This window comes from Hyla sarda, chromosome 1 (genome assembly GCF_029499605.1).
Source record: "Hyla sarda isolate aHylSar1 chromosome 1, aHylSar1.hap1, whole genome shotgun sequence".
NCBI lineage: Eukaryota > Metazoa > Chordata > Amphibia > Anura > Hylidae > Hyla > Hyla sarda.
Genome location: NC_079189.1, coordinates 16,431,242 through 16,458,295, shown reverse-complemented (window position 1 = coordinate 16,458,295; position 27,054 = coordinate 16,431,242). Strand labels below are relative to the sequence as shown.

At 38.4% G+C, this 27,054-nt stretch overlaps 1 protein-coding gene across 3 annotated transcripts in view; it reads right to left on the bottom strand.

The window, feature by feature from the left end:
* LOC130315155 (cytochrome P450 26B1) overlaps nt 1-27,054 on the bottom strand; it is a 131,599-nt gene that overhangs the window by 10,613 nt on the left and 93,932 nt on the right. For 2 of the 3 annotated variants that reach the window (XM_056552751.1, XM_056552753.1), the window contains exon 3: nt 5,024-5,248. In XM_056552751.1, the coding sequence (XP_056408726.1) occupies nt 5,024-5,248 (225 nt within the window). Of the gene's footprint in view, nt 1-5,023; nt 5,249-26,776; nt 26,909-27,054 lie in introns of those variants that run through there. The other variant, XM_056552759.1, reaches the window with a different exon arrangement.

Sequence of the window (27,054 nt, the reverse complement as noted above, 5' to 3'; positions counted from 1 at the left end):
TGGACAGTTTGGAATCTGATTGATTGCTTTTGTGGACAGGTGTCTATTGTGTCTACATCTGAGAGTGCTCCTAATCTCAGCTTGTTACCTGTATAAAAGACACCTGGGAGCCCGAAATCTTGCTGATTGATAGGAGATCCAATACCTATTTCACTGCAAATAAATTCATAACTAATTTGAAATGTGCTTTTATGGATTTTGTTGTTATTTTGTCTCTCACTGTTCGAATAAACCGACCATTAAAATTATAGACTGATCATTTCTTTGTCAGGGGGCAAATGTACAAAGTCAGCAGGGGGTCCAATAATTTTTATTTTTCACTGTATAGGCGCAAGGCGAATGGAGACACAGTTATCATTTTATTATATTCTATACATATAAGGCTACAACTCCCTATATTCTGGAGACGACCAGAATTCAATCCTATTATACTCCTTACAAAGAACGCTACAATCCCTAACATGACCATATTACAAACCTATACATAGGGCACTACAACCCCCAACAGGATCCGCTCACTGGACGAGACCATAATAGAATTCTGTACTTTAGTCGTCTCTACTTTTACACCCAATATAGCACCGTGTATTCCATTGAAACGCGTGGTGTGTACTTTATATGCACAGTGGTTCCTCAAGTTACAATTAGAGATGAGCGAACTTACAGTAAATTCGATTCATCACAAACTTCTCGGCTCGGCAGTTGATCACTTATCCTGCATAAGTTAGTTCAGCTTTCAGGTGCTCCCGTGGGCTGGAAAAGGTGGATACAGTCCTAGGAAAGAGTCTCCTAGGACTGTATCCACCTTTTCCAGCCCACCGGCGCACCTGAAAGCTGAACTAATTTATGCAGGATAAGTCATCAACTGCCGAGCCGAGAAGTTCGTGACGAATCGAAGTTACTGTAAGTTCGCTCATCTCTAGTTACAATATGAATTGGTTCCAGGACGACCATTGTATGTTGAAACCATTGTATGTTGAGACCATAACTCTATGGAAATCTGGTTATTGGTTCTGAAGCCACCAAAATGTCGTCCAAAAGTAGGAAAAAGTGAGGATTAAAGAAAAATAAGCAGATAACTAATATAGATAAAGCAAATCCTTACATATAAAAGTAAGAAAGATCTGCTGGGAGCTGTAATCACTGTCTATTTCAGTGTTTTCCAAAAAGAGTACCTTCAGCTGTTGCAAAACTACAACTCCCAGCATGCCCGGACAGCCTTTGGCTGTCCGGGCATGCTGGGAGTTGTAGTTTTGCAACAGCTGGAGGCACTCTCGTTGGGAAACACTGGTCTATGTAGAGGAAAGAAGCTTCTTCAGGGTCCTTGTACAGTACACGCAATGTCCTAAAAAAGTAAAATGGAGCCGCCCTTACTTGGTGTCCAAGCAGCTAACCATGGTATAGGTTAAAAGTAGTACAGAACATGTAATACCTCTCTGTACTGTAGGGGGCGCTACTAGACACCAGTCAGTGCATGCACTTTAGGAATACAGGGGTTTTACCAGTGAAATGCCCATTCTGATTGGTCAGTTCTTCCAGCCATTGGCATGTTTTGCAGATTCCATTAGCATTGTATGTTGAGTCTGGTTTCAAGTTACAATGGTCCAGAAAAGACCATTGTATGTTGAAACTATTGTATGTTGAGGCCATTGTAAGTTGAGGGATCACTGTATACAGTTGCAACCACTGATCTCATCCCATTTGTCTAGACGAAATTCCCGTCGGCTAATCGCAGTCTAATGTGAAGTGTCTCCTCTGCTCCGCATTAAAGGGGTATTCCAGGAAAAACCTTTTTTTTATACATCAACTCGCTCCAGAAAGTTAAACAGATTTGTAAATGACTTCTATTAAAAAATCTTAATCCTTTCAGTACTTATGAGCTTCTGAAGTTAAGGTTGTTCTTTTCTGTCTAAATCCTCTCTGATGACACGTCTCTCGGGAACCGCCCAGTTTAGAAGCAAATCCCCATAGCAAACCTCTTCTAAACTGGGCGTTTCCCGAGACAGGTGTCATCGGAGAGGATTTAGACAGAAAAGAACAACCTTAATCCTTTCAGTACTTATGAGCTTCTGAAGTTAAGGTTGTTCTTTTCTGTCTAAATCCTCTCCGATGACACCTGTGTCGGGAAACGCCCAGTTTAGAAGAGGTTTGCTATGAGGATTTGCTTCTAAACTGGGCGGTTCCCGAGACAGGTGTCATCAGAGAGGATTTAGACAGAAAAGAACAACCTTAACTTCAGAAGCTCATAAGTACTGAAAGGATTAAGATTTTTTAATAGAAGTCATTTACAAATCTGTTTAATTTTCTGGAGCCAGTTGATATATATATATATATATAAAGTTTTTTCCTGGAATACCCCTTTAAGAAAGCTTTTATTATAAAGGTAGCAAATTCCCGCTCTCCCCACAGGAAGAAATCCTCGCACATATTACAAATCTCCGCCAAAGTTGCATCATAAAAATAGAGAGACACTTCTTTTCCCCCAGAACGGCTGAGGATAACGCTGTGATATAAATAGGAGCTCACACAGTTATTCGAAGCCTCAGAGGCAGCCCGGGCTCTAGGAAGGGGTTGCCGCTTTAAGAGGCTGGTAAAGGAGGGGTCCGCTCCTGGGTTATTGCAGTTCATCCTGCACGTGCCAGAAGTAGCATACACACAGCAGCAGACACCGCCAGGGATCCCTTAAGAGGGGCTGCTATTGTTTGGCTGCTTCCAGCGAGGGCGCTGAGAGTCTGAAAAAGTCAATGGTGGGACCACCAAAAGGGGGGTGGGGAACCTTTACTGTTAACCCCTCACACACCCCTCTCCCTGCATTCACTCATATGCTTGTTTATATGTTTAAAGGGCGTGTTCACATGAGGGAGGTTTGTTGCAGACGTTTAAATGACTTGTCCCATTCACGGGGAGAAAACAACCCTATTCACATGTATGAGATGTTTATGTTCTGTTTTTTATGTTTTTTACAAATATGACGCATGTACACAGCAGGTAAAACAAAAACAACAAAAAACAAACAAAACAAATAGGCCTTTGCCTTTAGGGTAAGTTCACACTATGAGGGTGCGTTCCCACACAGCGTATACGCAGCGTATTTGACGCTGCGCAAAATTTACGGCAGCAGCGGGAAATACGCTGCGTATCCCTTGCTCGCTATACACGCAGGGCTTTCCGGCGGCAGCCCTGTGTGTGCAGTGAGTTTTAGAGGCGGGGCCGTGCGCCGGCGTGACTGTGACGCGCGGCTCCGCCTCCAAAACTCACTGCTCACATAGGGCTGCCGCCGGAAAGCCCTGCGTGTATAGCGAGCAAGGAATACGCAGCGTATTTCCCGCTGCTGCCGTAAATTTTGCGCAGCGTGAAATACGCTGCGTATACGCCGTGTGGGAATGCACCCTTAATCTGCATGCAGAATTCTTCCCGGAGATTCCGTCCGAGCAGCCGCTGCCGAATTTCTTCTTTTGGCAGAATTTTCCACCGCTGAAATTTCGCAGTGTGAATGGGTCGGCGGAAGGCCCATTCACACCAATGTTATGATTCATACAGAGCAATTCCCAAAAACTTTTGGTATGTTGAAAGGTTTTTATGGGGAGACAGATGGGCAGCGCTCCTCCCTCCGTTCTGTGTTTGTGAGACCCGGATGGCCAGTCTGTCCAGATCACAAGACACAGGGAACGTGCTAAGCATGGACTAAGGTATATGAAATTATTATTATTTTTTTCCATATAACAGGTACACTTTCAATTTTTGGCTTTACTAACTTTTCTCCCTGCACTGTGGATGTTTACTCAATGTGATCAATAAAAGATATGAACAGTGTGTTGTTACTGCAGCTGGATTGTATTTGTTTATTAGATCTCACTTATTAGTAAACAATGCAGGAATCACACAGCAGGTTCGAAACGAATAGTTCTACAAGAGGTTAAGCAGCATCTGGATAAAGCAGTGCTGGATAAAGCATGGTTGGGACACACACAGGAATAGAAAATAGTCCTCCCTACCATTTTTAGTGTGATGTCCATTGGGAAACCCGGGGAGAATAGCAGGAGGAAAAATGCATAATGCAACGTCTTTTTCTCCTGCTACTCCTGTCAAAAAACAATGGCGCCCGACGGAACCCCACAATAGAAATTGGAGGCGTCGGGAGCCGTAGTTGCCCATTGTGCCCCGTCCAGCTTAACAGCCGTTAAAGGCTCACACAAAAAAAGTGTCTGACGGAAGATCTTCAACAGGGCACAATGGCAGTGTGAAAGGGGCCTAACAAAGTCAAGAAGACCTCAGTACTATTGAGAACCTGCGACGTGTTGGTTGTCTATCCATTGACAATGCTTGGATGGGATTTATACATAGAAAAAGGGCCCCCATGACAAAAATCATAATGAGGCCCCCATTGTGGTCCTTAAGAGACTTTCATGAGCTCTTGCTTGGTAACAAGTCAGAGTTCTGTAGCATGAGGGGCAGCCCCAAGTAAAAATCACCCCCCGCTCTCCAAGTGCCCTATAGTATGGCCTGCCACAATGGTATGTATGCCCATGGGTGGTATGGTCACCAGCGATGCCACGGCTGAAGAGTGTGAAGAGTTATATCTTCGTAGACTTCTCTCTGCTTATGTAGTGAAATGCTAAAAGAGTCCATGGGGAATGTTACTATGTCAGTGGACAGTAAGGACGGCACTTAGAAAAGTAGGGCTTTGCAGCTGCTGCCTGACACTACCCCATCCTACGTGAGATGTACATTTACCTCTGTCCCCTACAAAGACCACATCCCATACAACAGTGGTCTCTGAACTGTTGACCCATAAGATGTTGTAAAACTAGAACTTCCAGCAGCTGGAGGTCCGTAGTTTGGAGAGCACTGCCATGCAATGCCCATTAAAATGGAGGCCATGGAATATTACAGTACATTTCACCAGAGAGGATTTCCATCACCAAGAACGATGGTTCATTTCGCTGCCATAGCCTGGTACCATGGCCAAGTGGCACCTCCAGTTACACTAAGGATCAAATGAGAATCCATTATGCCAACCTACCTTCCTCTTGTGTCGATGGATGTCCCCAATCGAATTGGTCAGGCTGTTTGGCCCCAGTAACATCCGCGTACTGCGGGGCCACTCCGCGCTCACCAGGTGGTGCTCCCCCATCAGGATCTTTCTTACGTTGTCAGCTCCGGTCACCCTGATGAGCGGACGGCCCAGCATGTGGGTCTTGTAGACGCTGCCATATTTCTCTCTTCTGGACGACTGGAAATTTGAACCCTTTGGAGGAGAGAAGGAGAAAGTGTTTCTTTATTAGAATGCTGGGGAAAATTGTCAAATACCCAATATTTTACTGGGTTTATAGAGAGCAGTGGTCACCAGCTATTGCAAAACTACAACTCCCTGTACTATAGGGGGTGCTACCAGTCAGTGCATGCACTTCAGTAATACAGGTAAAGAGTACAGAACAAGTAATATCTCCCTGTACTGTAGGGAGCACTACCAGACACCAGTCAGTGCATACACTTCAGTAATAGAGGCAAAGTGTAGTACAGAACATGTAATACCTCCCTGTACTGTAGGGAGCACTACCAGACACCAGTCAGTGCATACACTTCAGTAATACAGGCAAAGTGTAGTACAGAACATGTAATACCTCCCTGTACTGTATGGGGCGCAACCAGACACCAGTCAGTGTACAGGTGTTTTACCAGTAAATCTCCATTCTGATTGGTCGGTTCTTCTGGCCATTGACACGTTTCACAGATCTGGACTGTCCGGACATTGTATGTTGAGTCTGGTTTCAAGTTACAATGGTCCAGAAAAGATCATTGTATGTTGACATTATTGTATGTTGAGGCCATTGTAAGTTGAGGGATCACTGTATCCCACAATGCCCTTCCAGAGTGGCAGCACTGTGCCCAACCACGATGACCGGGCATGGTGCTACCAGCCAGCTGGCCTCTCCAAGTGGGGTTGCGCCGGCGCGGTGTAATTACTGGAGGTGTTTGGCTGCGAAAGGGTCTGGACTGCGAGAAACAGATGTGTCTGGCTCTGCAGACTGGCAGGCGGAATAGTGAAAGGTGCATTGTCTGGGGTCACATACGGAGCTGCAGTCAGGGTGTGAAAGGTTACAGAGCAGCAATCTCCATGATTACAAGGCTTTCCCTCTGAACCCTGAGTTAGTCTTCGCCTCGGTCACCATCCCGAGGAGCACAGGAATGAGGAAAACTAAGGGCTGGGGTTACCTTGAAGAGCATTTACTAAACGCTTTAAATAAAAAAATGTTTTGTTTTTGTTGCTGTCAAGCAGATATCGGTTTTTCACCACTGGACTACCCCTTTAAAACCTGTCCAGAGGAAAAGATACTGAGTTGCCCATAGCAACCAATCAGATCACTTGTTTCGTTTTGCAAAGGCCTTGATAAAAAGGAAAGAAGCCATCTGATTGGTTGCTATGGGCAACTCAGTATCTTTTCCTCTGGACGGCTTTTGTTACATCTCCCCCCATAGATCCCTTTTTGAGAAATTTTCAGTAAAAAAAAAGAAAAGAAAGCACCAAAAACCTACATTAAAAAGCATCAAAAACTTGAATCAGAAACTGTGTACAAAAAAAAATAAAACTGAACCTCAAGGGGAAGATTTATGAAAAGCTGTGTAGAGGAAGAGTGGTGCAGTTGCCCATAGCAACCAATCAGATCGCTTCTTTCATTTTTCCCAGGTCTCTTTAAAAATGTAAGAAGCAATCTGATTGGTTGCTATGGGCAACTGCACCGCTCTTCCTCTGCACAGGTTTTGACAAATCTCCCTCATAAGACTATGTTTACACACAGTATTTATGTTAGTATTTTAAACCAAAACCGGCACAGGAAAATGTGCAAATATTTCCTCTGTGCTGGATCCACTCCTTATTTTGGTTAAAAATACTGAGCGAAAAACGATGTAAAAACAAAGCCTTTAGGGGAGATTTATCAAAACCCATCCAAAGGAGAAGTTGACCAGTTGCCCATATTAACCAATCGGATCGCTTCTTTCATTTTTTCGAAAAGGCCTCTGAAAAATGAAAGAAGCGATCTGATTGGTTGCTATGGGCAACTCAGAAATGTTTCCTCTGGACAGGTTTTGATAAATCTCCCCCAAAATGAATTAAAAACATGCATCAAGAACGCAACCAAAACATGCATCAAAAACTACATAAAATGTGACATTTGACATGTGTCAAAAACTGAACTAAAAGCTGCATGAAATGCATTACAAGCTGCAACAGAACTGCATCAAAACTGTAAAAAATGCATTAAGCCTACATAAAAAAAACTACATCAAAACAGCTCAAAAACACCAAAAACTGTATGAAAAGCTCAATGTGTAATTCTAACCTAAATAGAATGGGCACAGTAACCGGATTCTGTTCCTGGGAAACCTGGGGGGCTCTACATGGAACATCTGAGAACAAGGGCCCTTAAACCCTTATTGTCCAGGTCCCTCTAGTCTCCATCCCTGATACACATCTTTCTGTACTCTAGTGGAGATGCTCTGCAGAGGGCTCCAGTGAGGGGAGCTCAGACTGGAATGATGGAAAGTGTTCCTTTGAGGTTGTGGTTATTAGGCAGCCCCGGCACATGGCTCGTAATGTGACAAAATACACAAACAGACCCGAGCTGCCCACGTCAACACATCAGAAAAACACAACCTCATAAACAATATGTCCAACTTGGAGAAAACAGGGATAGAAGCTGGATTCTGGGCCACAACAGCCCCCTTGGTCCTCTTCTTCATCTAAGATTAGAGGGCATCAAAAGTGTTCTCCCCTCACTCCATCACTTGTAGACGAGTGGTGATTCTGCTACGTGTGGTCTTAGCCTTGAGACATTTTCCCACTAGTGACAGTTGTGACCTACAAAAGTTTGGTGATCATTGTGTGATCGCTGGGGGTCTGATCGCTCCCTTAGTCCCCTTCGTGAATGGGGTTATGGTGCAACTGCATGATGGCTGCTCCTTCCACTATTCTATGGGACTGCGGGTGATATAGGTCAGCCAACTCTAAACAACTACATGTCCTTTGAGAATATTAGAGCCAGACTTTAAAATCCAATCCTTATGCGTTTGCCATACTTATGGAAACCAATTTCTAGGAGAGGACGAGACCGTCCAAGAGGACCTTCCATCCTAAACAAACATCAAACAACTCTCATATTGATTGTATCGACCTACTCAACCAAGAACCAGTATGTACATACTCTAAAAGTCTATCATATTGATTGTACAGTAATTACCTACTCAACCAAGAACCAGAGTGTACATACTGGCAATAGGAAAAAGCACGAACACTCCAGCTCGGTTGCAGATCCAATGGTCAACTTTATTGACATATAGCTACATGAATCTCAGGTACATGGAAGGATGTGACGCGTTTTGGCCAGGTGCTGGCCTTACTCAGGTATGAGAAAGGCCAGCACCTGGCCAAAACACGTCACATCCTGCCACATACCTGAGATTCATGTAGCTATATGTGAATAAAGTTGACCAATGGATCTGTAACCTAGCTGGAGTGTTCGTGCCTTTTCATATTGTCTTCAGGTGCAGTCCACACCTTCTCCGTGCTCAATATCTCAGCAACAGGGTGAGCTGATTCTACCTTCTATTGCTATTACCTACTGGCAATGTCTTAATATATTGATTGTAGTGACCTACCTAACCAAGAAATAGCATGTACATACTCTTAAGGTCTATCACATTGATTGTATCGACCTACTCAACCAAGAACCAGAGTGTACATACTGGCAATGTCTATCATATTAGACATGTCATGTCTAAAAAAGACACCATAATTGGGGTGATCATTTGAATCTTTGTTATGGGGCCCCCTTTCATCTATATACAACACTGCTTTGGGGAACTGATCTTAAAGTGTACCTGTTGTCAACAAAAACAGTTTATATAATGTAGATAATACCATGGCAGGGGCCTGACGAAGCGCTGATTGCACGATACGTGTCACGATTGGGCTTCCAGGTAGTGGATCCTCTGTGTCAGCGAGGGATTGGCGTGGACCGTGCTAGTGGACCGGTTCTAAGAGGCTACTGGTTTTCACCAGAGCCCGCCGCAAAGCGGGATGGTCTTGCTGCGGCAGTAGCAACCAGGTCGTATCCACTAGCAACGGCTCTACCTCGCTGACTGCTGAGAAGGCGTGGGACAGAAGGACTAGGCAGAGGCAGGGTCAGACGTAGCAGAAGGTCGGGGGCAGGCGGCAAGGTTCGTAGTCAGGATGGGTAGCAGAAGTTCAGGTACACAGGCTTTGGACACACTAAACGCTTTCACTGGCACAAGGCAACAAGATCCGGCAAGGGAGTGCATGGGAGGAGGTCAGATAAAGGCAGGGAGCAGATGGGAGCCAATTAAGCTAATTGGGCCAGGCACCAATCATTGGTGCGCTGGCCCTTTAAGTCGCAGAGAGCTGGCGCGCGCGCGCCCTAGAGAGCAGAGCCGCGCGCGCCAGCAGATGACAGCAGGGGACCGGGACGGGTAAGTGACCTGGGATGCGATTCGCGAGCGGGCGCGTCCCGCTGTGCGAATCGCATCCCCGACGGCCATGACAGTGCAGCGCTCCCGGTCAGCGGGACTGACCGGGGCGCTGCGGGGAGAGAGACGCCGTGAGCGCTCCGGGGAGGAGCGGGGACCCGGAGCGCTAGGCGTAACAGTACCCCCCCCCTTAGGTCTCCCCTTTTCTTTGACCGGCAACTGCCTCCCCTGGGATGAGGACACCGGGAAAAAATGGAGGGTTTCCTCAGCGGCAGGCAGTACAGCAGGAGTGGGAATGGGGAGGGAGGGCAGAGGGCGAAGCCTGGCACGGGGCAGTGTGACACCAGGACGGGGGCCATGAGGAGGCACAGAGGTTTGCCTGACGGGACTGGGAGGGGGGGAGAGGCACTTCCTATGGCAGGCAGAGTCCCAGTTCTTTATCTCCCCGGTGGTCCAATCAAGGGTGGGGGAATGAAGCCGGAGCCATGGCAGACCGAGGAGGACCTCAGAGGTACAACTGGGGAGAATGAAGAACTCAATCCTTTCGTGGTGGGGTCCGATAGACATCAGGAGGGGTTCTGTGCGGTAACGCACGGTGCAGTCCAATCTGGCTCCGTTGACCGCGGAAATGTAGAGCGGTTTGGCGAGACGGGTCACCGGGATGCTGAATTTATTAACAAAGGACTCCACAATAAAATTCCCGGAGGCACCAGAGTCCAAGCAGGCCACGGCTGAGAGGGAGGAGTTGGCTGTAGGAGAAATCCGCACGGGCACCGTGAGACGTGGAGAAGAAGACTTAGAACCAAGAGATGCCACACCCACGTGAGCTGGGTGCGTGCGTGCGTTTCCCAGGCGTGGAGGACGGATAGGGCAATCCACCAAGAAATGCTCGGTACTGGCACAGTACAGACAGAGATTTTCTTCTCTACGGCGATTCCTCTCTTCCTGGGTCAGGCGAGACCGATCCACTTGCATGGCCTCCTCGGCGGGAGGCCCAGGCATAGACTGCAAAGGATGCTGTGGGAGAGGTGCCCAGAGATCTAAGTCTTTTTCCTGGCGGAGCTCTTGGTGTCGCTCAGAAAAACGCATGTCAATGCGGGTAGCTAGATGGATGAGTTCTTGGAGGTTGGCAGGAATCTCTCGTGCGGCCAGCACATCCTTGATGCGACTGGATAGGCCTTTTTTAAAGGTCGCGCAGAGAGCCTCATTATTCCAGGATAGTTCAGAAGCAAAAGTACGGAATTGTATGGCGTACTCGCCAACGGAAGAATTACCCTGGACCAGGTTCAGCAAGGCAGTCTCAGCAGAAGAGGCTCGGGCAGGTTCCTCAAAGACACTTCGGACTTCAGCAAAGAAGGACTGGACTGTGGCTGTGGCAGGATCATTGCGGTCCCAGAGCGGTGTGGCCCAAGACAAGGCCTTTCCTGAAAGAAGGCTCACTACGAACGCCACCTTAGACCGTTCTGTAGGAAACAAGTCTGACAACATCTCCATATGCAGGGAACACTGAGACAAAAATCCACGGCAGAGTCTGGAGTCCCCATCAAATTTGTCCGGCAGGGACAAGCGGAGGTTAGGAGCGGCCACTCGCTGCGGAGGAGGTGCAGGAGCTGGCGGAGGAGATGGTTGCTGCTGTAGCAGAGGCAGAATTTGCTGTAACATGGCGGTCAACTGCGACAGCTGCTGTCCTTGTTGGGCAATCTGCTGCGATTGCTGAGCGACCACCGTGGGAAGATCAGCGAGACTTGGCAGCGGCACCTCAGCGGGATCCATGGCCGGATCTACTGTCACGATTCGGCTTCCAGGTAGTGGATCCTCTGTGTCAGCGAGGGATTGGCGTGGACCGTGCTAGTGGACCGGTTCTAAGAGGCTACTGGTTTTCACCAGAGCCCGCCGCAAAGCGGGATGGTCTTGCTGCGGCAGTAGCAACCAGGTCGTATCCACTAGCAACGGCTCTACCTCGCTGACTGCTGAGAAGGCGTGGGACAGAAGGACTAGGCAGAGGCAGGGTCAGACGTAGCAGAAGGTCGGGGGCAGGCGGCAAGGTTCGTAGTCAGGATGGGTAGCAGAAGTTCAGGTACACAGGCTTTGGACACACTAAACGCTTTCACTGGCACAAGGCAACAAGATCCGGCAAGGGAGTGCATGGGAGGAGGTCAGATAAAGGCAGGGAGCAGATGGGAGCCAATTAAGCTAATTGGGCCAGGCACCAATCATTGGTGCGCTGGCCCTTTAAGTCGCAGAGAGCTGGCGCGCGCGCGCCCTAGAGAGCGGAGCCGCGCGCGCCAGCAGATGACAGCAGGGGACCGGGACGGGTAAGTGACCTGGGATGCGATTCGCGAGCGGGCGCGTCCCGCTGTGCGAATCGCATCCCCGACGGCCATGACAGTGCAGCGCTCCCGGTCAGCGGGACTGACCGGGGCGCTGCGGGGAGAGAGACGCCGTGAGCGCTCCGGGGAGGAGCGGGGACCCGGAGCGCTAGGCGTAACAATACGGATCGTCGCCCAACCCACTGCCCCACCCCTCTGCATCCGTCCGCTCTCCCGCACATGTTGGAACGTTATCGAGCAAATATGAAATAAAGAAGCTTGCCGTTCCTTGAAACCTGGTGAGTGCTCCATTCTTTTGATTTCTTTTGTGGAACATGTCATGGACTGTTATATGTGAGCACCGGAAAGGTTATTGTACCAGTAAAGCTTAGCAGGATTTACCGTAGTGAAGCAGCTGTGCTGGGTATTATCTGTTGTCGAGTGCTTGGACCATTATATGTATATTTGTAATATACATTGGTTAAAAAATATGCATATTTTTGTCCCTGCAGCTATTGCCTGTGTGTCTCTATGAGGAGTCCAAATACAGGAAGTGAGGCCAGGACAAGCGGGGCTCTGTACACTGAGGACAAGCGGGGCTCTGTACACTGAGGACAAGCAGGGCTCTGTACACTGAGGACAAGCAGGGCTCTGTACACTGAGGACAAGCAGGGCTCTGTACACTGAAGACAAACAGGGCTCTGTACACTGAGGACAAGCAGGGCTCTGTACACTGAGGACAAGCAGGGCTCTGTACACTGAGGACAAGCAGGGCTCCGTACACTGAGGACAAGCAGGGCTCTGTACACTGAGGACAAGCAGGGCTCTGTACACTGAGGACAAGCAGGGCTCTGTACACTGAGGACAAGCAGGGCTCTCTACACTGAGGACAAGCAGGGCTCTGTACACTGAGGACAAGCAGGGCTCTGTACACTGAGGACAAGCAGGGCTCTGTACACTGAGGACAAGCAGGGCTCTGTGCAGTAAGAAAAAGAAGTACAGTGTGCACTGAGACTCTATAACATGCTCCTAACTCATACATCAGGATGATTGACAAGCCAGGACCCTGCACAGAGCCCTGCATGTCCTACCCTCACTTCCTGTATTTGGACTCATCATAGAGACAAACATGCACCCAAAAATATCCACAATTTTTAACCAATGTTTCTAACAAATATACATATAATGATATCATCTACATTATATAAAAAGTTTTTGTTGACGACAGGTACACTTTAATGTGATCACAGCGATCACCCATGCAGAGAACAAGCCTTCGATTCCCCTGCAGTGCCACCACAGGAGAAATGAAGCATTGCAGGCTGCTGAATAAAACCCAATGGACTGTTAATACACTATTCAACACGTTTCGAATAATATATATATACTCTGTGAACCCTATATACAGGGGTCCATACAGTTCCAGCGGTATTTTATTTGTTATTTTACGCTAGCCCAGGATAAATAACGGAGGAGGATGACTGCGAGCTCTGTGGGCCATACCATTATGTCGCCTCAACCCCCCTCCCCCTTGCTCTAACGCACGGCATCCTAAAAACAAATAAGCGTTAATATAATATAAATATGGCCGTAATCTAAGCGCCTCTGTTGCTTGTACGAGAGAAAGAAATCCTCCAGGGTCCTGCAGGCAAACAGAAGTGCGGTTGTGAAGCTTTCAAAGTTCAGGTGACCGTGTTTCTGATCTACGTAAATATAATTAAAGTCGTTTTTGTGCCATTAATAAAGAGATATTTGTACAACATTTCCACAGCCGCACAAAGACCACCTTTATGTGGTAGCAGCTTCGACCGGAGTCCAATTTATACAAAAAAAAAAAAAAATTCGTATTTTTAGCCTTCGACTGTTTTTGGATGGAGCCTGTGGAAAAAGGAATATACCCTCTGCCGTCCCCCCCTGTAAAGGGTCCCATAGATGATCTGCATGGGCCGTGTACTATATACTGCGCAGAAGATCGGCATTGTCATGTGTACCCCAGAAGTACCTAGGCTCTAGAGCAGTGCTTCCCAGCCAGCGTCCGTACAGCTGTTGCAAAACTACAACTCCTAGCATGCCCGGACAGCCACTGGCTGTCCGGGCATGCTGGGAGTTGTGGTTTTGCAACAGCTGGAGGCACAGTGATTGGGAAACACTGCTCTATAGCCTAGGTCTCCACACTGTGGACTTCCAGCTGTTGCAAAACTACAACTCCTAGCATGCCCGGACAGCAAAACTACAACTCCCAGCATGCCTGGACAGCCATCGGCTGTCCAGGCATGCTGGGATATGTAGTTTTGCAACAGTTGGAGGTCCACAGTTTGAAGACCTAGGCTACAGAGCGGTGGTTTGCAGCCAAAGGCTGTCTGGGCATGCTGGGAGTTGTAGTTTTGATGTTCATGCATGCTGGGAGTTGTAGTTTTGCAACAGCTACAGGTCCATAGTTGGGAGAGCTAAGCTATAGAGCAGTGTTTCCCAACCAGTGTTCCGCCAGATGTTGCAAAACTACAACTCCCAGCATGCCTGAACATCAAAACTACAACTCCCAGCATGTCCAGACAGCCTTTGGCTGCAATCCACCGCTCTGTAGCTTAGGTCTTCAAACTGTGGACCTCCAACTGATGCAAAACTACAACTCCCAGCATGCCCGGACAGCCGATGGCTGTCCAGGCATGCTGGGAGTTGTAGTTTTGCTGTCCGGGCATGCTGGGAGTTGTAGTTTTGCTGTCCGGGCATGCTGGAAGTTGTAGTTTTGCAACAGCTAGAGGTCCATAGTTTGGAGAGCTAAGCTATAAAGCAGTGTTTCCCAACCAGCGTTCCTCCAGATGTTGCAAAACTACAACTCACAGCATGCCCAGACATCAAAACTACAACTCACAGCATGCCCAGACTGCTCTATAACTGAGTTCTTCCAACTGTGGACCTCCAACTGTTCCAAAACTACAACTCCCAGCATGCCCAGACAGCCTTTGGCTGCAAACCACCACTCTGTAGCCTAGGTCTTCAAAGTGTGGACCTCCAACTGTTGCAAAACTACAACTCCCAGCATGCCCGGACAGCCAATGGCTGTCTAGGCATGCTGGGAGTTGTAGTTTTGCTGTCCGGGCATGCTGGGAGTTGTAGTTTTGCAACAGCTGGAGGCAAGCAGTTGGTTGCAAAAAAAAAATTAAAAAAAATAAAACGCCGCCATTGAGCATGTCAGCAACTTCTGCAGAACATCTTTGATTGACGTGAAGCTTCGATCACCGTAGAGCATACAAGCTGGCACCATTATTATTTTTTTTTAAAATTTCGCCGTCGCCCTGCTGATGGTTTCCTTCACCGTGTGAAAGGTCAACGTCCCGAATGTGAACGACGATGGTCTCCTCAATAGTCACAGTGTGTAAAGAATCCCTCCCAGGACTAAGTGAATGTGTCGGGTCATAGACAGGAGGGCCATTCATCCCTATCCGAACAAGGCAACACATTTTTTTAATAGGGGGCTATGGCTCATTTGCATTTCTTAAAGGAACGTGTCAGAAGTTAAGGCCGATATTCCATTAAAAAAAAATTTAAAAAATGATTATTATTATTATTATTATTTTTTTTATGTGAGTTGGATTTTTACTCTTCCGCTCTTTCTGTTCTGAACAATTTGTTTTTGGCTGCTTGTGAAAACAGATGATCGGTGACACCTATTGGTCACATGAAGTATTGCAGCCCTGTAGGAGATAGTAACAACTTACAAGTCATGTGATGTCACTCTGCATTTACTTAAAGGAGTACTCTGCTAGCGCTATATACAATAATGTTAAAATACTCTAATAACAGTGTTTCCCAACTAGTGTGCCTCCAGCTGTTGCTACATTGCAACTCCCAGCATGCCCGGACAGCCTTTGGCTGTCCGGGCATGCTGGGAGTTGTAATGTAGCAACAGCTGGAGGCACACTGGTTGGGAAACATTTCTCTAGTATATACTGTAATATATAGACTTGGTATACTATCATATTATATATCCCTGGTATATACTGTAATATAGAGACTTGTTATATCATCATATTATATATCCCTGGTATATACTGTAATATAGAGACTTGTTATATCATCATATTATATATCCCTGGTATATACTGTAATATAGAGACTTGTTATATCATCATATTATATATACCTGGTATATACTGTAATATAGAGACTTGTTATATTATCATATAGACCTGGTATATACTGTAATATAGAGACTTGTTATATCATCATATTATATATCCCTGGTATATACTGTAATATAGAGACTTGTTATATTATCATATTATATATCCCTGGTATATACTGTAATATAGAGACTTGTTATATCATCATATTATATATCCCTGGTATATACTGTAATATAGAGATGTTATATCATCATATCATATATCCCTGGCATATACTGTAATATAGAGACTTGTGATATTATCATATAGACCTGGTATATACTGTAATATAGAGACTTGTTATATTATCATATTATATATCCCCTTTATATACTGTAATATACAGACTTGTTATATTATCATATTATATATCCCTGGTATATACTGTAATATAGAGACTTGTTATATCATCATATTATATAGACCTGATATATACTGTAATATAGAGACTTGTTATATCATCATATTATATATCCCTGGTAGATACTGTAATATAGAGACTTGTTATTATATATCCCTGGTATATACTGTAATATAGAGACTTGTTATATTATCATATTATATATCCCTGGTATATACTGTAATATAGAGACTTGTTATATCATCATATTATATAGACCTGGTATATACTGTAATATAGAGACTTGTTATATTATCATATTATATATCCCTGGTATATACTGTAATATAGAGACTTGTTATATTATCATATTATATATCCCTGGTATATACTGTAATATAGAGACTTGTTATATTATCATATTATATAGACCTGGTATATACTGTAATATAGAGACTTGTTATATTATCATATTATATATCCCTGGTATATACTGTAATATAGAGACTTGTTATATTATCATATTATATAGAACTGGTATATACTGTAATATAGAGAATTGGTATATTATCATATTATATAGAACTGGTATATACTGTAATATAGAGACGTGTTATATTATCATATTATATATCTCCGGTTTATACTGTAATATAGAGACTTGTTATATTATCATATTATATATCCCTGGTATATACTGTAATATAGAGACTTGTTATATTATCATATTATATATCCCTGGTATATACTGTAATATAGAGACTTGTTATATCATCATATTATATATCCCTGTTATATACTGTAATATAGACTTGTTATATTATCATATTATATATCCCTGGTATATACTGTAATATAGAGACTTGTTATATTATCATATTATATAGAACTGGTATATACTGTAATATAGAGAATTGGTATATTATCATATTATATATCCCTGGTATATACTGTAATATAGAGACTTGTTATATTATCATATTATATATCCCTGGTATATACAGTAATATAGAGACTTGTTATATTATCATATTATATATCCCTGGTATATACTGTAATATAGAGACGTGTTATATTATCATATTATATATCTCCGGTTTATACTGTAATATAGAGACTTGTTATATCATCATATTATATATCCCTGGTATATACTGTAATATAGAGACTTGTTATATCATCATATTATATATTCCTGGTATATACTGTAATATATAGACTTGTTATATCCTCATATTATATATCCCTGGTATATACTGTAATATAGAGACTTGTTATATCATCATATTATATATCCCTGGTATATACTGTAATATAGAGACTTGTTATATTATCATATTATATAGACCTGGTATATACTGTAATATAGAGACTTGTTATATCATCATATTATATATCCCTGGTACATACTGTAATATAGAGACTTGTTATATTATCATATTATATATCCCTGGTATATACTGTAATATAGAGACTTGTTATATCATCATATTATATAGACCTGGTACATACTGTAATATAGAGACTTGTTATATCATCATATTATATATCCCTGGTATATACTGTAATATAGAGACTTGTTATAAATATATATATATATATATATATATATATATATATATATATATATATCCCTTTTATATACTGTAATATAGAGACTTGTTATATCATCATATTATATATCCCTGGTATATACTGTAATATATAGACGTGTTATATCATCATATTATATAGACCTGGTATATACAGTAATATAGAGACTTGTTATATCCTCATATTATATATCCCTGGTATATACTGTAATATAGACTTGTTATATCATCATATTATATATCCCTGGTATATACTGTAATATAGAGACTTGTTATATCATCATATTATATATCCCTGGTACATACTGTAATATAGAGACTTGTTATATTATCATATTATATATCCCTGGTATATACTGTAATATAGAGACTTGTTATATCATCATATTATATAGACCTGGTACATACTGTAATATAGAGACTTGTTATATCATCATATTATATATCCCTGGTATATACTGTAATATAGAGACTTGTTATAAATATATATATATATATATATATATATATATATATATATCCCTTTTATATACTGTAATATAGAGACTTGTTATATCATCATATTATATATCCCTGGTATATACTGTAATATATAGACGTGTTATATCATCATATTATATAGACCTGGTATATACAGTAATATAGAGACTTGTTATATCCTCATATTATATATCCCTGGTATATACTGTAATATAGACTTGTTATATCATCATATTATATATCCCTGGTATATACTGTAATATAGAGACTTGTTATATCATCATATTATATATCCCTGGTATATACTGTAATATAGAGACTTGTTATATCATCATATTATATATCCCTGGTATATACTGTAATATAGAGACTTGTTATATTATCATATTATATGTCCCTGGTATATACTGTAATATAGAGACTTGTTATATTATCATATTATATAACCCTGGTATATACTGTAATATAGAGACTTGTTATATCATCATATTATATATCCCTTTTATATACTGTAATATACAGACTTGTTATATTATCATATTATATATCCCTGGTATATACTGTAATATAGAGACTTGTTATATTATCATATTATATATCCCTGGTATATACTGTAATATAGAGACTTGTTATATTATCATATTATATAGACCTGGTATATACTGTAATATAGAGACTTGTTATATCATCATATTATATATCCCTGGTATATACTGTAATATAGAGACTTGTTATATTATCATATTATATAACCCTGGTATATACTGTAATATAGAGACTTGTTATATTATCATATTATATAACCCTAGTATATACTGTAATATAGAGACTTGTTATATTATCATATTATATATCCCTGGTATATCCTGTAATATAGAGACTTGTTATATCATCATATTATATATCCCTGTTATATACTGTAATATAGAGACTTGTTATATCCTCATATTATATATCCCTGGTATATACTGTAATATAGACTTGTTATATCATCATATTATATATCCCTGGTATATACTGTAATATAGAGACTTGTTATATCATCATATTATATATCCCTGGTATATACTGTAATATAGAGACTTGTTATATCATCATATTATATATCCCTGGTATATACTGTAATATAGAGACTTGTTATATTATCATATTATATGTCCCTGGTATATACTGTAATATAGAGACTTGTTATATTATCATATTATATAACCCTGGTATATACTGTAATATAGAGACTTGTTATATCATCATATTATATATCACTTTTATATACTGTAATATACAGACTTGTTATATTATCATATTATATATCCCTGGTATATACTGTAATATAGAGACTTGTTATATTATCATATTATATATCCCTGGTATATACTGTAATATAGAGACTTGTTATATTATCATATTATATAGACCTGGTATATACTGTAATATAGAGACTTGTTATATCATCATATTATATATCCCTGGTATATACTGTAATATAGAGACTTGTTATATTATCATATTATATAACCCTGGTATATACTGTAATATAGAGACTTGTTATATTATCATATTATATAACCCTAGTATATACTGTAATATAGAGACTTGTTATATTATCATATTATATATCCCTGGTATATCCTGTAATATAGAGACTTGTTATATCATCATATTATATATCCCTGTTATATACTGTAATATAGAGACTTGTTATATCATCATATTATATATCCCTGGTATATACTGTAATATAGAGACTTGTTATATCATCATATTATATATCCCTGGTATATACTGTAATATAGAGACTTGTTATATCATCATATTATATATCCCTGGTATATACTGTAATATAGAGACTTGTTATATCATCATATTATATATCCCTGGTATATACTGTAATATAGAGACTTGTTATATTATCATATAGACCTGGTATATACTGTAATATAGAGACTTGTTATATCCTCATATTATATATCCCTGGTATATACTGTAATAGAGACTTGTTATATCCTCATATTATATATCCCTGGTATATACTGTAATATTGAGACTTGTTATATCATCATATTATATATCCCTGGTATATACTGTAATATAGAGATGTTATATCATCATATCATATATCCCTGGCATATACTGTAATATAGAGACTTGTTATATTATCATATAGACCTGGTATATACTGTAGTATAGAGACTTGTTATATCATCATATTATATAGCCCTGGTATATACTGTAATATAGAGACTTGTTATATCATCATATTATATATCCCTGGTAGATACTGTAATATAGAGACTTGTTATTATATATCCCTGGTATAAACTGTAATATAGAGACTTGTTATATTATCATATTATATATCCCTGGTATATACTGTAATATATAGACGTGTTATATCATCATATTATATAGACCTGGTATATACTGTAATATAGAGACTTGTTATATCATCATATTATATATCCCTGGTATATACTGTAATATAGAGACTTGTTATATTATCATATTATATATCCCTGTTATATACTGTAATATAGAGACTTGTTATATTATCATATTATATAGACCTGGTATATACTGTAATATAGAGACTTGTTATATCATCATATTATATATCCCTGGTATATACTGTAATATAGAGACTTGCTATATTATCATATTATATAGAACTGGTATATACAGTAATATAGAGACTTGTTATATTATCATATTATATATCCCTGGTATATACAGTAATATAGAGACTTGTTATATCCTCATATTATATATCCCTGGTATATACTGTAATATAGAGACTTGTTATATTATCATATTATATAGAACTGGTATATACTGTAATATAGAGACTTGTTATATCATCATATTATATAGACCTGGTATATACTGTAATATAGAGACTTGGTATATCATCATATTATATATCCCTGGTATATACTGTAATATAGAAACTTGTTATATCATCATATCATATATCCCTGGTATATACTGTAATATAGAGACTTGTTATATCATCATATTATATAGAACTGGTATATACTGTAATATAGAGACTTTTTATATCATCATATTATATAAAACTGGTATATACTGTAATATAGAGACTTGTTATATTATCATATTATATATCCCTGGTATATACTGTAATATAGAGACTTGTTATATCATCATATTATATATCCCTGGTATATACTGTAATATAGAGACTTGTTATATTATCATATTATATAGACCTGGTATATACTGTAATATAGAGACTTGTTATATTATCATATTATATATCCCTGGTATATACTGTAATATAGAGACTTGTTATATTATCATATTATATATCCCTGGTATATACTGTAATATAGAGACTTGTTATATTATCATATTATATATCCCTGGTATATACTGTAATATAGAGACTTGTTATATCATCATATTATATATCCCTGTTATATACTGTAATATAGACTTGTTATATTATCATATTATATATCCCTGGTATATACTGTAATATAGAGACTTGTTATATTATCATATTATATAGAACTGGTATATACTGTAATATAGAGAATTGGTATATTATCATATTATATATCCCTGGTATATACTGTAATATAGAGACTTGTTATATTATCATATTATATATCCCTGGTATATACAGTAATATAGAGACTTGTTATATTATCATATTATATATCCCTGGTATATACTGTAATATAGAGACGTGTTATATTATCATATTATATATCTCCGGTTTATACTGTAATATAGAGACTTGTTATATCATCATATTATATATCCCTGGTATATACTGTAATATAGAGACTTGTTATATCATCATATTATATATTCCTGGTATATACTGTAATATATAGACTTGTTATATCCTCATATTATATATCCCTGGTATATACTGTAATATAGAGACTTGTTATATCATCATATTATATATCCCTGGTATATACTGTAATATAGAGACTTGTTATATTATCATATTATATAGACCTGGTATATACTGTAATATAGAGACTTGTTATATCATCATATTATATATCCCTGGTACATACTGTAATATAGAGACTTGTTATATTATCATATTATATATCCCTGGTATATACTGTAATATAGAGACTTGTTATATCATCATATTATATAGACCTGGTACATACTGTAATATAGAGACTTGTTATATCATCATATTATATATCCCTGGTATATACTGTAATATAGAGACTTGTTATAAATATATATATATATATATATATATATATATATATATATATATATCCCTTTTATATACTGTAATATAGAGACTTGTTATATCATCATATTATATATCCCTGGTATATACTGTAATATATAGACGTGTTATATCATCATATTATATAGACCTGGTATATACAGTAATATAGAGACTTGTTATATCCTCATATTATATATCCCTGGTATATACTGTAATATAGACTTGTTATATCATCATATTATATATCCCTGGTATATACTGTAATATAGAGACTTGTTATATCATCATATTATATATCCCTGGTACATACTGTAATATAGAGACTTGTTATATTATCATATTATATATCCCTGGTATATACTGTAATATAGAGACTTGTTATATCATCATATTATATAGACCTGGTACATACTGTAATATAGAGACTTGTTATATCATCATATTATATATCCCTGGTATATACTGTAATATAGAGACTTGTTATAAATATATATATATATATATATATATATATATATATATATATCCCTTTTATATACTGTAATATAGAGACTTGTTATATCATCATATTATATATCCCTGGTATATACTGTAATATATAGACGTGTTATATCATCATATTATATAGACCTGGTATATACAGTAATATAGAGACTTGTTATATCCTCATATTATATATCCCTGGTATATACTGTAATATAGACTTGTTATATCATCATATTATATATCCCTGGTATATACTGTAATATAGAGACTTGTTATATCATCATATTATATATCCCTGGTATATACTGTAATATAGAGACTTGTTATATCATCATATTATATATCCCTGGTATATACTGTAATATAGAGACTTGTTATATTATCATATTATATGTCCCTGGTATATACTGTAATATAGAGACTTGTTATATTATCATATTATATAACCCTGGTATATACTGTAATATAGAGACTTGTTATATCATCATATTATATATCCCTTTTATATACTGTAATATACAGACTTGTTATATTATCATATTATATATCCCTGGTATATACTGTAATATAGAGACTTGTTATATTATCATATTATATATCCCTGGTATATACTGTAATATAGAGACTTGTTATATTATCATATTATATAGACCTGGTATATACTGTAATATAGAGACTTGTTATATCATCATATTATATATCCCTGGTATATACTGTAATATAGAGACTTGTTATATTATCATATTATATAACCCTGGTATATACTGTAATATAGAGACTTGTTATATTATCATATTATATAACCCTAGTATATACTGTAATATAGAGACTTGTTATATTATCATATTATATATCCCTGGTATATCCTGTAATATAGAGACTTGTTATATCATCATATTATATATCCCTGTTATATACTGTAATATAGAGACTTGTTATATCCTCATATTATATATCCCTGGTATATACTGTAATATAGACTTGTTATATCATCATATTATATATCCCTGGTATATACTGTAATATAGAGACTTGTTATATCATCATATTATATATCCCTGGTATATACTGTAATATAGAGACTTGTTATATCATCATATTATATATCCCTGGTATATACTGTAATATAGAGACTTGTTATATTATCATATTATATGTCCCTGGTATATACTGTAATATAGAGACTTGTTATATTATCATATTATATAACCCTGGTATATACTGTAATATAGAGACTTGTTATATCATCATATTATATATCACTTTTATATACTGTAATATACAGACTTGTTATATTATCATATTATATATCCCTGGTATATACTGTAATATAGAGACTTGTTATATTATCATATTATATATCCCTGGTATATACTGTAATATAGAGACTTGTTATATTATCATATTATATAGACCTGGTATATACTGTAATATAGAGACTTGTTATATCATCATATTATATATCCCTGGTATATACTGTAATATAGAGACTTGTTATATTATCATATTATATAACCCTGGTATATACTGTAATATAGAGACTTGTTATATTATCATATTATATAACCCTAGTATATACTGTAATATAGAGACTTGTTATGTTATCATATTATATATCCCTGGTATATCCTGTAATATAGAGACTTGTTATATCATCATATTATATATCCCTGTTATATACTGTAATATAGAGACTTGTTATATCATCATATTATATATCCCTGGTATATACTGTAATATAGAGACTTGTTATATCATCATATTATATATCCCTGGTATATACTGTAATATAGAGACTTGTTATATCATCATATTATATATCCCTGGTATATACTGTAATATAGAGACTTGTTATATCATCATATTATATATCCCTGGTATATACTGTAATATAGAGACTTGTTATATTATCATATAGACCTGGTATATACTGTAATATAGAGACTTGTTATATCCTCATATTATATATCCCTGGTATATACTGTAATAGAGACTTGTTATATCCTCATATTATATATCCCTGGTATATACTGTAATATTGAGACTTGTTATATCATCATATTATATATCCCTGGTATATACTGTAATATAGAGATGTTATATCATCATATCATATATCCCTGGCATATACTGTAATATAGAGACTTGTTATATTATCATATAGACCTGGTATATACTGTAGTATAGAGACTTGTTATATCATCATATTATATAGCCCTGGTATATACTGTAATATAGAGACTTGTTATATCATCATATTATATATCCCTGGTAGATACTGTAATATAGAGACTTGTTATTATATATCCCTGGTATAAACTGTAATATAGAGACTTGTTATATTATCATATTATATATCCCTGGTATATACTGTAATATATAGACGTGTTATATCATCATATTATATAGACCTGGTATATACTGTAATATAGAGACTTGTTATATCATCATATTATATATCCCTGGTATATACTGTAATATAGAGACTTGTTATATTATCATATTATATATCCCTGTTATATACTGTAATATAGAGACTTGTTATATTATCATATTATATAGACCTGGTATATACTGTAATATAGAGACTTGTTATATCATCATATTATATATCCCTGGTATATACTGTAATATAGAGACTTGCTATATTATCATATTATATAGAACTGGTATATACAGTAATATAGAGACTTGTTATATTATCATATTATATATCCCTGGTATATACAGTAATATAGAGACTTGTTATATCCTCATATTATATATCCCTGGTATATACTGTAATATAGAGACTTGTTATATTATCATATTATATAGAACTGGTATATACTGTAATATAGAGACTTGTTATATCATCATATTATATAGACCTGGTATATACTGTAATATAGAGACTTGGTATATCATCATATTATATATCCCTGGTATATACTGTAATATAGAAACTTGTTATATCATCATATCATATATCCCTGGTATATACTGTAATATAGAGACTTGTTATATCATCATATTATATAGAACTGGTATATACTGTAATATAGAGACTTTTTATATCATCATATTATATAAAACTGGTATATACTGTAATATAGAGACTTGTTATATTATCATATTATATATCCCTGGTATATACTGTAATATAGAGACTTGTTATATCATCATATTATATATCCCTGGTATATACTGTAATATAGAGACTTGTTATATTATCATATTATATAGACCTGGTATATACTGTAATATAGAGACTTGTTATATTATCATATTATATATCCCTGGTATATACTGTAATATAGAGACTTGTTATATTATCATATTATATATCCCTGGTATATACTGTAATATAGAGACTTGTTATATTATCATATTATATATCCCTGGTATATGGTGTAATCTCATACGGGGAGATTTATCAAAACATTTCCCTGTTGCCCATAGCAACCAATCAGATCGCTGCTTTCATTTTTAAAAAAGCCCACTGAAGAGTGAAAGAAGCGAGCTGATTGGTTGCCATAGGCAACTGGAGAACTTCTCCTCAGCACAGGTCTGGATGACATTCCCCTATATATTCTATATCTTATGGTTTTTCCATTATTATTCCGCATGGAAAGGGTGTTGGGGGAGGGGGGGGGGGGTTGGCTAAACAAAAAACGGCATGCAATCCTGTCTGATGACGTCACAGGTACCCTGGGAAGGATGACGTCACGTCTCCACAATGAGCTCTTCATCACACACCGCGGTGCAGACTGGGGGCATTTACTGCACTAAAGAGTTAATGTTCTGAAAGTCCGACCGCATAAAGTAACAAAACTACAACTCCCAGCATGCCCGGACAGCCTTCGGCTGTCCGGGCATGCTGGGAGTTGTAGTTTTGCAGCGGCTAGGGGGGCACACTGTGATAATCCGTATGTTGTGTGGAGAGCTGGCCTGGGGAGGAATGGGTTAAACTCGAGGCCGTCCCGCT